The sequence below is a fragment of the Patagioenas fasciata genome, chromosome 7, assembly GCF_037038585.1.
Source record: "Patagioenas fasciata isolate bPatFas1 chromosome 7, bPatFas1.hap1, whole genome shotgun sequence".
In the NCBI taxonomy this organism is placed as follows: domain Eukaryota; kingdom Metazoa; phylum Chordata; class Aves; order Columbiformes; family Columbidae; genus Patagioenas; species Patagioenas fasciata.
The window spans coordinates 35631511-35644237 of record NC_092526.1 but is presented as its reverse complement, the minus strand read 5'-3'; the positions used below and the strand labels follow the sequence as shown (position 1 = coordinate 35644237).

The window sequence follows — 12727 nt, the reverse complement described above, 5'->3', positions numbered from 1 at the left end:
CTTTCCGCAGAGGGATTAAAGTCCTTTCTTGTTCTTAACTAGAGATAAACCACCATATTACCAACAGCAAATCATATGCTGGGAAGCCTGTTTGCCATTTTTTTCTCTTAACATCCCTGTGGTTTTCTGAGCCTCACCTCCCAGCCAGGAATTTCTTCTAACAAGCCATATTACGCAGCAGGATTTCATCACGGTGTGCATGAAATATGCCATAAGGGTCAGTCTTAAATGTGCGTGTTTGTGGCGGTGCGGGATCCCTCCGGCAGCTTAATTTTATTACGGAGCTTGGTGTCGTGGACGCTGGATTCAAATGAAGCGGGGAATCCCCCGACCACGCAAAATGCAACTTTCTGCATTAAAGCCTCTCTCTGGCTTCATCCTACCTTCCCAAATTTTCCAAGCTGGATCAGCTGATTATTTTAACAGGAGCGTCAGTGCAGCCGTGATCCCTCCATGTCTTCTAGCTAAGCATTAGGTTTATTTACATTTAAGCACAAACGTATGATTTTTTTTTAAAGGAGCCCCAAACAGCTTAAACTAAAGGCATAATCGCTTAAGTTACTGCATGAGGGTTTTTGGTGGCTAAATTAATCTGAAACCTAATTCATGCATTTTAAAGTGTGTGTTTGGCTGATCTAATATCTCTTAAGGAAACAGTAAAGCTTCTTCTTGGGGATGCAGTTAACAAGGCAAAATTATCTTATTAGGAATTCAATTAAAGCTAGTACAGGCTTACTGGACATCTTCCAGTAATTATACATCAAGCTGAACCAGCAGACATCTGCCTCTTTCCCCATTCTCTCTTTTTCTGTTTTCCGAGCTGTAGTTAAAAGATGGAGAGGAGAACACAGGAGGAAGATGAGGGACTGTAGCTTACTTTCAGTTCATGGTACAGCACAGGGCACAAGGGTTATTTTCTTTTTGATGTCTGATCGCTTTTGCACACTGTGCGAGACCGAATCTGCCTAACTCCTATCCCCAAAAAATCATCCTGAATCGGATAAAGGCTCACAAATGAAGCTGCTGGGGGAGGTCTTGAGGTGCCCGGCTGCCACCTTCCCATTGAGATACAGGCAGGATGAAAGTCCATGCAGGGACAAACACCCGCTGGCTGCTGGTGTGGGAGAGCATTCATGCTGCCTGTCTGGGGTTCAGAGAATTAGGTCGAAATACTGTTTTACCCCCTGTAAAAGGCTCAGACCCCAAGGAAGACCTTCCAGACAGATCAGGGGTCTAATGGCCCCTTTGAAACCCTCTGTTAGCGATAGGGCTTAACAGTTGTTGTTGCTTATTTAACATTTGTGCAGAAGTGGTGCCAATAGCCTCGCTGTCCTGTTTTCACCCTCCTCCAGCAAGGTGCTCACGTCTCCAGGTTCCTGATGCTGCTTCCTGTGAAATGATGGCTTATTTTTCAGAGGAAAAAGACTTTTCTTCCGTTCTTTTTTTACCCCATCTAAGGGAAAACCCTCTTTACTGCTAAATGCCAAAAACCTCAAACTCTAAGGGTCACAGATAACAGAAAAAATTCAAAAGCAGGTCCTTTATTTTACCAGTCAGCCCTCTGAAGAAAGCCCTATGGTAATACAGGTGGAGAAGCACATCCCAAAGAGCTATCAGAGTCCTGATCCTCACCTTGTACACCCATGAACATGTATAAAGAGCCTCTTTGATGTTTAACTGTCTCCTCTTGCCAGGAGAGAGACAAGGGAATTGCAAAAGCTGGCTGTGGTGGCACAGTTGCTGTGTCTTGACATGGGCTGGGTGGACCAGCTCCTGGTGGCCAGGTCTGGCTACGGGGCCAGAGTACACTGGTATGGAAGTGATTAAAGAGATGGGTATGAGGGTAAGGGCTGCCTTGCTTTGATTTATTGGCTGGTTGAGTTAATTTGTTATTTGTGTATTATTAGTTGTTGTCGCTGAGTGGTCATCTTCTATAACTACAAATCTAATTAAATACTGGGGTGCCTAGAATTTTTTTGGTTTTCTTGTTTTTTCCGTGGCTAACATTTCTACTGTTTTAATTCTTGAGAACTAATCATTAATTAGCGTGAGGCTGCTAGTATCCAGCTGCAGGACTTTTGTTTTTTCTTGCTTCCAGAGTTGTCAAAGAACTAAATCGTAAGTGATGGTGTGTAGTACTCTCCAAGTCACTTAGAGCAACACACTGAGATGTCTGATGGGATTGTCAGCTAGCAAGGAGCAGCAAGGTTGCTCGGAGCCAGCTGAGGAAGTTTTTAATGGCACAGCGCTTTATTTTAATCAGCTTTCCCCCCACACTTATCTTCTGCAGAGCCTGGAGACAGGGGGAAGGAAAAATACTCTCCCAAATGTGTGCTTTCCCCGACCAGCAGCTGTAATTCCCTGATTACACGTCGAGGTTTGTTTGCGCTCGGGGTTGTGGTGGCGTTCCCTTAAACGTTCATGGCCTCGTCAGACTTATTCCTACGGTTCGGCAGCAAGATATAAATTCTGCAGATTTCAGGCTTGGAGATTTCAAAGTTGTGCTAAACCACATGGAAATGATTCTCAGAGCTACAGCTATAAAAATAATTATATTGCTAGAGGGAAAGAGTGACAAGAAATGTCCCCAAAAGAGATTTCAGCAGTGGTTACAGGATCTGTCCCAGCTCTGTAAGAGGCTGCTGTGATCTCCAAGGCTAATTCATCACTGCTACCTATAACTCTACGAAATATGTCCCGAAAAGTACTGAAGGGAGGTTGTGAAGGAACAGCATTGCCATCTTCCCCTTTGTTTTAATGAGGGTGCTTTGTATGATCTTTAAAATTAGAGCTGCTCTTGCACAGATGACTGGTGTGAGGATGACTAATTTAGAGACAAATTAGTCTGCTTTGCTGAAATGTATGTCTTGACTGCTCCCTTAATGACCCTTCAATGCACATCTCTCGATAGGACTTTTGCCGCAGCCCAGGCTCTGATGGATTAAGTAATAACATGCTTTTGCTGCTCTTCTAAGTGGCCTTTCGGTTTTGATCCAACATTTATCCTCCACCATGCCTGTCTCCAACTCTTTACAATCAGTAATTACTTTATGTATGTCTGGTCCATGGCAGATTTGTCTTTTGCATGTCTCCTTCTCTGGACCCTTTCCCTTGCACCCTCTCTTTCAAAGGTCTCTGCGCCTGAGCGTTTTCTGGCTGATTGCAATGTATTTGGTGTCCGCTGTGTAACAGATTTATTCTTTCCCAAGAAAAGACACAAACATAAACAGAAGATCCAAAATGCTTTTTGCTGGGCTTTTAAATGTACTAAGATGAAACCCCCCCTCCACAAGCCTATTAATGTAAATACCAAACTTTACAATCCTTCCTGTCAAGGAAACATATTTACATTTTTCTAAGGATGCGTATAAAAAAAATAGGGCTTTTGGGACAAAAAGGGCTTAGTTCCAGTGTCACAACACCCCCGGTTAACTGTACTGCTCTCATAAACTATAGAATTAGGTTGTTCCCAGGGCCAACAGAGATAACATCTGTTTGCTTCTTTAAGGACAAAATGAAATAGGATGCTAGCTTTTTACACTGGAAACAGCCCTTAGAAGTCTGAAGGGGCAATGATGAGATGGTTGTGTATCACACGCACACGTTGCATGTGGCTTCTCCAGCACAAAAAGATGAGAAAGGTGTTATTAGTGTCAGTGCCAGCCCAGGGGAGGCAAAGGGTCCATCCCAAACCCTGCTGTGGTGAGCGGGAAGAAGGGGGTTGCTGGCAGACTGGTCTTACTGGGTTAGAGCTGTATTGGCCTTTACGCTTTGCTGATGCTCCTGATATCCTGGTTGGACAGTATTTTTCCTACAAAATGGAATAGCAAGAATCATTTTTTCTGCCTTTTTTTTTTTAGTTTAGAGCATCTTGAACATGTTGAAGGGAAAAGAGAGAGGTGGCTGCAAGGGAAGGGACACAGGTGCTGGGGATGAGGATGGGGACATTTGGGGTAGGAAGGCTCAACTTTACATCTCTTTTGAAACATCCTCTTACACTATCGAAGCGCGACGCTGCGCCTGCTTCTCTCGAAACTACCGGAGTGAGTTGTCTGTAATTACACAGAACAGAACAGGAAAACTTCTCGTGGCCAGAGGAGCGAGCAGCAGTGACCTGCTGGCATTCACAAAGACCAGGTGGCATTTTACCAGTTCCCAAGGCTCTGTTTTTTCTAATCAGAAAGCTCCTCTGATTTTTTTTTTTTTTTGCAGCTGAGTGGGAACAATTGGTCTTTTAAGGAGAAAACCTTTCCTTGCCTATCTCTCCCCAAAACCCAGGGAAAAGAGAGGATGGCTGCGGCAATCCAGCCCAAGCAGAGCTCACCCCTTTGTGTTCACCCAATGTTTGCAGGGCTTGCTATTCCCTAGGAAAGGCATAAGCTGATCCTGCATTCAGATAACTACTTCTTAATGCTTTTGGGTTTTTTTTTTTTGCCATTGAGACTGCACAGGCTGCTCCCCTGATATACATAAAAACTACTCTGGCCATGACAGACCCACGCAGAAGTCCGTGACGCACCACCCAGCTCAGTTTGCCCATTTTAGAGGGTTTCTTGAGAATCTTGTTGTATGTAGAGATATATATATTATTTTTTTAATGCTGGCAGATGTAAATTTTGTTGCCATAAACGATAGAATTTGACACTGCACCACACCAGGCCATTTGTCAACAACATTTTCAACAGTTCAACCGCACGCACGTGTGTGTGCAGACACAGGCACAGAACGGAGGGGTGAGAGGGAAGGTCCGAGGGCTCAGGGGAAAGGCCACCTTCCTACTTAGGGCATGCAAACACCGAGGAAAAAGCCACCTCTAACCATGGAGCTGTGGCAAAGACGCCGAATACCAATCCGTTCCGAAACAAACTGAAAACACATCGAGGTTTGGCTCTATGCATGGTTTTTCACGCAGTCCGAATTGTCACTCTCATTTTCTTTTAGGGACGTTTTCTTTTAGGGGGAATCTGGGCATCCACAAATAAAATTCACCTAATTGGGGAAATTCTAATAATAATTCAAGCAGTGATTTTCAAATATGGTTAAAAAAAAGAAGCAGGTTTTGCTGCTAAAGTACTGTGTGATAGCGAGGAATGGTTGTGTATTAGATAACAGTTTTTAAAACATCATTGGCTAATGGCAGCACATCATTTGGGAGACAACAGAATAAATGCATTGTTCCATCCCAGCACTTTACTATTCAGCCAATCTAAACCGCTGAAGAAATATGTGTTTGAGACATTCTACATCTGTTTTTGACAAGAAGCCTGGCTTTTTGCGTGTGTATTAGTTTAATCTATTTGCTGCAGCTTTTTTAGTCAGATTATCATGGGAAAAAGGCACTCTATTTTATAAACTGAGGGTTTATCCTTTTAAAAAGCGACTTGACTTGGGCTTTTTGTGTTGAAATTAGGGCACAGCATGCAAAAAATAGTAATGCCAGCAATAGCCATAAAACCCACCACAGCAGCACTACCTATTTAAACAAAACTAAAACAACAGGCAGCTTATGCAATGGATGGAGTAACCAATTTTTGAACAGCTTAACATTTTTGGAGCTCCCTAGAAGAGCGCGCGGAAACCCTAATTGCAGCACCAAAATGCAAACCGTTTCAAGACACAAGTAAAACATTTACTTGAAGTGGTTTCTAAAATGGTTTTTACTCAGCATTTTACAGCACTAATAAGTCGTGGTTGAACACTTTTTGTTAGAAAAAAGCCAAAACACTGTAGTTGCATGAAGCTTTTTTTAAAGTGAGACATTTATTGCTATTAAAGCGAAGATAGATTTGTCTTTAAAAAAGCTTGGCCAATGGGCTGGGATAAACTTTCTTTTCCTCTTTAAGGAGCCCATTTGCTGCATGATGAAATTATTTCATTTTGCATCACGCACGGTGTTACGAGGGGGTGGGGGGGAATTTCCCGTCTGAGTGTTTGCTGGGTGAAACGGGTTCATGAGCTCTGCTTTATGTACCGAGCCCCAGAGAGTGACTGGCCCTTTGCAAACTCTCGCTGACACAACACAGAGCTGCTCTGCTTAATTAGCTGGAGATGAGGGTGTTACTAAGGGCTTTTTTCCCCCTTTCTTACTGTTTATTCCTCCCTCCCCAAATATTAGAAAGACAACATGAGAGGAAGTAGATTTCTGCTAATGGAAAACGATACGGGAAGGATTTAGTGCTGAGAATAAATAAGAAACTAAGTCCCAGTCTACGAAAGTCTAACACCAGCCTTTGCTTTACCAGCATTTTGAGGAAAGGAAACTGAACAAATACAAAAAACTGGCAAAGTTTCTTCTATCTTTGTTTGTTTTTTATTGTGTGAGGAGGAAGGGGCACAGCCCGGGGTTGCAGCCGACATCTGCTGCTTGTTTCTTTTAAGACAGAAGCAACCTGGGACAAACTCATGGCTGAACCCCGCTTGGGTCCCACAGACCCGCTGGTACCCCCGCCTGGGAGAGGCTGCAGCTGCCCTGGGACCGCTGGTTCAGCACCGGGTTTTTTGGGCACAGCTGCCCATGAAGTGGGGCGGCAGCTGTTTCAGATCCTCTTGTCAGTCTGTTTTACAGATTGCCTTTTCCTCCCTTAAAACCCTTTCCTGAAGCAGCGCTTTCTGGCAAATCTCATGCAACGATGGTTTCCCCTGCCGCCTTGTCCCTCATCAGCCAAATCTTAATACTGGTCATCTCTCAGCTCCCCCATCTATGCAAAGCAGAAACATATTGATTTTATTTTTTTAAATAGGGTATATCTGACTTTTGCCTGCCTGGAAGTTTTTTTTTTAATCTTAAGTTTCTGCAGGCCCTGGGGAGCGGGAGAGGCAGCAGGACACATCCACGCTACCCATCTCACCTCCAGGTCACTGGCCCCAAACCCCTTGCCCGGCAGCATCCCCGCACCCTACCAAGCTATGCCGCATCTCCCCAGCCCCGCGGCGAAGCCGGGCTGGTGCAGGGAACTGCGGGTACCCCATCCCGTAACCAGGCAGACACAGAGCATCATCCAGGAGAAGAGAAATTGGTACCTACCAGCTGGGCTCGCCTGGCCCGGGCGGTGGCTAGTGGGAGGCTGACATGGACCACGCTCCCTCCATCCTCCATACGGAGAAGGCATAACTCAGCCTCTCGTGAGCCACGTAACTGCAGCTCGTCATCTTACTGTCCATCTCGTCGCTCTGTAGCACCTGGTAGAGGAAGTCTATATACCGCGCCGCCAGCTTGAGGGTCTGGATTTTACTGAGTTTGTCAGAGGGCAAAGTGGGGATGATTTTCCTCAAGGCGGCAAAAGCTTCATTGAGCGACTGAGTCCTCTGCCTCTCTCTGACGTTGGCCAGGATCCTTTGGCTCTGTAGTTCTTCATAAGATTGGGAGCTGGGACTGGACTTTTTCCCCCTCTTTCCTGGGTTGGGGCTGCCATCTTCGCTGGACTTCTTACTGTATCTTCTCTTCCTGCCAAATCTCTTTGGCTGCCGTTCCAGCTCCTCTTCACTGGTCCCCAAGCTATCCACAGGGGAAACAGGAGAACTGGAGCTTTCTTCCATGCTTTCTGCAAGAAGGGGAGGGGAAGAGACTTTCCCCCCCTCCTTATGTTATGTGAGTGTGTGTGTGTCTTAAATGTGCTTTAAATTCCTGAGACAGATCCTTTGGAAAAACAGGAGGGCTTTTTTTTTTTTTTGCCTTTTTTTTTTCTTTTTTTTTTTTTTTTGCTGACCAAACGTTTTCCAGGTTGCTTGAAGGGCTCTTATTTCAAGGATCGGGGTTGTGCAAAAAATTGAGGTCTTGGAGAGAGGAAGTTATTCTAACTTTTTGGAAACTTTAGCTGAGCTCAGTTGCTAAATAGTTGTCACAAGTGAGGGAGGTGCGGGGCTCCCTTCTGATTGGCCGGCCAGGTCAGTGGGAGGAAAGCTTTTCCCCTGCTAAACTTTCACAGTTTTATGTTACACTTAACTAAAATCTTGGGAATGCACCTCGAATAAAAGATAGCTGGTGACCACCCCCTGCCACCCCAGCCCCCATCCCTATAGATGCTGAATTTGCAGCACCACTCTGGGCTGATCCCCCCCCCACATCCCCACCAGGGTTTTTTGGGGTGCTGGACTGCTTGCTGAGCCCTTGCAGGCTGCTTCCCAGTCCATGCCGCCGAGGGGACAACTCCCAGCTGCATGGCCAGGCGGCAGTGGTACCTTGCCCGAATTGGGGTGCGGGGCACATGAGCCCTTGGACGCCCAAGAACATGCCCCATTTTTGCAAAGCGGTGCCCCGTTTTGCAGCCCTCGGTGCTGGGGGTCTTGCAAATGCCTCACGGTGCCCTGCTCCCCAGACATCAGCCCTGTGGAGATGGGATGGGGACATGCCTCCTGATCCCATGGGGTGACCTTGGGGTGGCAGGAGTCCCCTGGGGCACACTGAGCTGTGGGGGGAATGGAGGTTTGGGAGCAGCTGGGGGGGAAGCCTCTTCAAGCCCCCTACTTGTGGGGGGCATAGAAAAACCCTCTTGGAATAACCCTGTGGAGCCCAAAATATGGGTCATCCAGAAAGCAGCTAATAGTATGTACAAAACCCCACGGAGAGTGCCCCGGAGAGGTGATGCTGGCCCCGCAGCCCATCTGCCTGCTGTTTTTCTCCCTGCTTTTTTCCTGCCCTGTTAAATACTAAATAACACTTTTGGGGGAAGCAAGAGCTGAGGGTAGGTAGGAGAACGTACTTTCCTTCGGTCTGTCCCGCTGTTGCAATCATGGTATCCCAGGGCATAAAAGTCACAGTAGTAGCTCAAGGGTTTCTGATGTATCAAACAGGAGACGACGGATCTATTTTTCCTCTCCATCACAACAGGGAAAATGTGGGAAAACTCTGCTTGCTTCCGTGGAGCTGAGGCAGAGCAAAATCAGATTTGGACCTCTGATTTCAGTTACAGCCCAAATTGCAGGAGCAGACACATTCCTGAGCAGCAAAGATCATGTTTTCGATACGTCGCAGGAAAAGAAAATAATAATAAGAAAAATAAATAAGACAAAAGAAACTCATAAAATGTAGATGTTGTATCAGAAGAATTAGTTTGGAGTATATTTCTTTGCAAAGTTTTCCAGTAGGTATCAACACTCATTAATGGAAAAAATAATGTCTGGTTTCATTGGAAAGTGTTCCTCAGTAGGAGAAGGAATTTTGGCTTGCCTGGGGCTGACTCCACTACTGGTAGGTAATGTTTATAGTGGAAAGACTTCCCCGGGCAGCCCCTGGGGAGAGCCTGTGTTTGCTTTCAAAAGGAAAGGTTTTCAGGTGCAGCACAGAAGTCGGAAAGCAAGGCAGTTCTGCAAATAGATTTTTAATCCAATTTAAGACCCCGGCGAGTCAGACGGGCCGGGTGCCTCTGTTGCTTGCGCCCCAAAGCCAGGTTTCCAGGAGGGCTCGGGGCAAGCAGCCGGGGCCAAGGATGGGCAATTGCTCTGCATCAGCAGCCTGGAGGTCCCCAAATACAGGGAACTGAGATGGTGTCTGCCAGTCCTGCAGACCCAAAAGCAGATACTGTCCTCTGCTGAGTTAGAGGAAGCAACATTTATTCTGGAGAAACCTGAGTAATGGCCCCTTGCCTATCCCATAAGTGAAATAAAGTGCTGTCAATAGTAGTGCTGATGTGAAACTGTGCCCCAGAGGGCAAAACACCCCTTGTAAGGGGTGTTTGGTGTATACTTGAGTTATTTAGAAGTCTCCACTTCTTAGTGTGTGGGATCATTTCCAAGTATTAAGAGAAGCTATCGCTGATGGGCACCTCTGCAAAGAACACGGTTTTCCCAGCAAACAGGTTCCCTGCTAACGGCACCGGCTTTTCTGTGCTCGCACGTCATTCACGGTGGTAAAGTGCCGTGGATTTGCCGGGATGCTCGGAGCGTGGGAGGGCTGCAGGGCTGAGCACCTGGAGCAGGCTGCCCAAAGGTGGTGTGAGTGCCTGCAAAAGGCTGCTCGGGGTGGGAGCGGGGCTGCGTTTTGGGCTGTGTTCGAGAGCACCAGGAGCAAGGGCAGCAGACCCTAACTTGTGAGAGCGAGCAGAACTGCTTGTTGCTGCTTCTCTTTTCCTGCAGTCCTGTCAATATGCATGCTAGTATTTATTGTGCACCTTTGTTTTGCCCTGCTGTGACCAGGACTTAATTTCCTGGGGAGTGAGGTGTTTGAATGGGGTGGGACTTGGTCTTTCCACAGATGGGGGACAGACTACATGGATGTATCTCAAGTTGCCCGGTTCTCAGCTGGCACAGGCTTTTTGCCTTTGTGATAACCACCAGGCCTATCCCATACAAGCACAGCAGGAGACGTACAGCTCCTGGGCATCACGCTGGAGCTGCGCTGGCAAAAGGATGCGGCCACGTGGCGCAGTCCCAGTCCAGCCGAGCGGCTGCTGCTCCTGTCGCTCTCGGCCGAGTGGGCTTTTTCTGTTAGAGAAACTGTGAATTACAGTTACACAGGGCTGCATGGTGCAGAGCAGGAGCCGGGCTCCCGCAGCAGAGCACCCCTTGCTCCTCTGCATGCCATAGTTCTATTAAATAAATAAACCAACAGCCCCCGCCTCACTTTTCCAAGGTGCCCGAAGGAGTGTTTGCATGACAAAGTGAGGCAGGATTTCTCCCTTACGGGGCTGTTCCTGTGCGTAACCTCTAAATGTGCAAAGTTTTTTACCACCAGGCAGGCTTCATTAGGGGGATTTTTATGGTGAAACATGGCTATGTCATAATTATGAAGTCTATAAGCCCAGCTCCAAGGAGCGTCGCTCCAGAGCTGCTGTGTGTGTGCAAACTCTTTACGGCTGCCGAGTCCCTTAGCAGTGCTTAGTGCCAGAGCTGAGTACAGCGTTGACAATGCTGCAAATATCTTCCCTTGCAGCAGACCAAAGGCAGGGTGTACGTGTGCGCGGACCCCGGTGAAATGTGATCTGGCTCTCCTGGAGGAAGAGGGAGTTTCAGAGGTTTGTGGGGGAGCCATGTGGTATGAAGGTACTGCTGGTCGAGGAGGTTGGGGATGCATCATCCTTCCTGCTACCACAGCAGGGTAGGAAATAAATAGGTTATGAAACAAAAACCGTGACAAAAAAAAATTAGCTCTGGTGAAATTTGAATGCCCTATTTAAATGTGACATCTACTATGATGCTGCTACTGTTCCACTGCCATTACCAGGCTCCTCAAATTTTTAAATTAGAGGGACACAATGAATGCAGACTGGGCTTTGGGGGCAGCACTTATTATCTGCAGGAAGCCCATGGTTCAGTTGACACCTTGGCAGGGCTTGGCCAACAAACTGCCTGTACTGCAGAGGAGAGCATTTGGATTTTCACCCTTTGCTACCCTTCCCTCTGCCCACAGTAGAAGTGGGGAAAAGCTGGGTGCCCTGGCAGTATAGGCGATAGCGTTTCAACACACTCAGACTGCTCTTCCAGCTCCTCTCTGTTGGAGGAGCTGCTAGGGATGTAAATTTTTGGAGCAAACTGAGATAAGATGCTGCTGTGTTTAATTGCCTTCCTCCTCCTTGCTACGTACTACTACAGAGAACAGCATCATCTCTCCTTTCAGAAATTAAGCTGTTACAAATTGCATCCAGCATCGAATGGCCTCTGCTGTAGCTAGCTCTAGTTAAGCTGTATATTTTTTTTGCTTCCCATTGGTGCAACTTAAGGGATGACTGTGCAGCAGCCACTTAATGCGATCTGGTACAATTCTGTGATTCTTGTGTGTGCATCTTCCACATGCTGTCTCTGCAAAGTCATGTTTTGTCTTGGACTTCTGCTCTGTGGGCTTTGTTTCCCTATTCCTTGTGTTGCGCTGCGGGAGTGGCCAGACGTGGTGGGCGAATGTTTCCCAAAGCATTGGCCCTGCAGTGACAAGTTCATAATCAAAAGCAAAGGAGCGACGAGCGAGCAGGGCAGATTAGAGGCAGGAGGTAAGGCAAGTGAGGCTTTAGGGATAAGACAGTTGGAGCAGAGCATGGCTTCAAAGTAATTGGATACGCTAACATCGGAGTTTTGTGCAGGAATGTACATCTGTTTCTGAACTGTTACCAGCTGATGTGCCCGCTCGTCCTTTCTGCTTCCTCAGTTATAAACCTTCAGAGCAGTGGACATGAGCAAAGGAAAGGCTGACCCAGGGGACAGTGAGTCCTACTGCTGGTAAATGTAGTCAAGGTGAAGCTGTGATTTTGATTTGCAAAGGCGTTGCTGTGGCGGCTGGATGTGCCTGTCCCATGGGGACAGCTTCTCCCTGTGCATGGTTTGATGGCTGCATCTGGCTTCCTCAGCTTTGTGTTTGAGGAGGTGGGAAATATGGACACTTTTAGGGAAGACTTTAAAGGAGAATGACAGAGAGAAGGGAAGGGCTTAGATGTTTTCCCAGTGGACATCTCTTTCTCCTGGGAAAGCCGCACAGGCCCTTTGTCCATCTCCTTTAAGAACCTGTCAGCTCATACAAGCTTTGACCCAGCAAGGTGTGAATTGCAAGCGCCATTTTTCCAGAGTTTGCTTTATTTGCTGTGTATAACATCAGGATGAGCTATCTGCAGTGTAATTGTGATAAAAGTAAATCATAATTAGTTTTCAAAAAATACTAAGGTGAGTCAGATTATGAAAATGCACTGTAATTCACAGTTTCTCTAACAGAGTCCTGGATTCTGTGATACCTTGGTGAAGGGAGATGCACCTGAGTCCCACCAACTTCTGTGAGACATGGGCGAGTGTTTAAAGCTACATGTGTGCT

The 12727-nt window shown here is 46.8% G+C and overlaps 1 protein-coding gene across 1 annotated transcript in view; it reads right to left on the bottom strand.

The window, feature by feature from the left end:
• The window catches only part of TWIST2 (twist family bHLH transcription factor 2), a 35711-nt gene extending 27880 nt beyond the window's left edge, over window positions 1-7831 (bottom strand). Inside the window, exon 1 of the mRNA XM_065841186.2 lies at window positions 7025-7831. Coding sequence (XP_065697258.1) covers window positions 7054-7536 — 483 coding nt within the window. The 5' untranslated portion in view covers window positions 7537-7831 and the 3' untranslated portion in view covers window positions 7025-7053. The remainder of the gene's footprint in view (window positions 1-7024) is intronic.
• Window positions 7832-12727: the final 4896 nt, after the last annotated feature.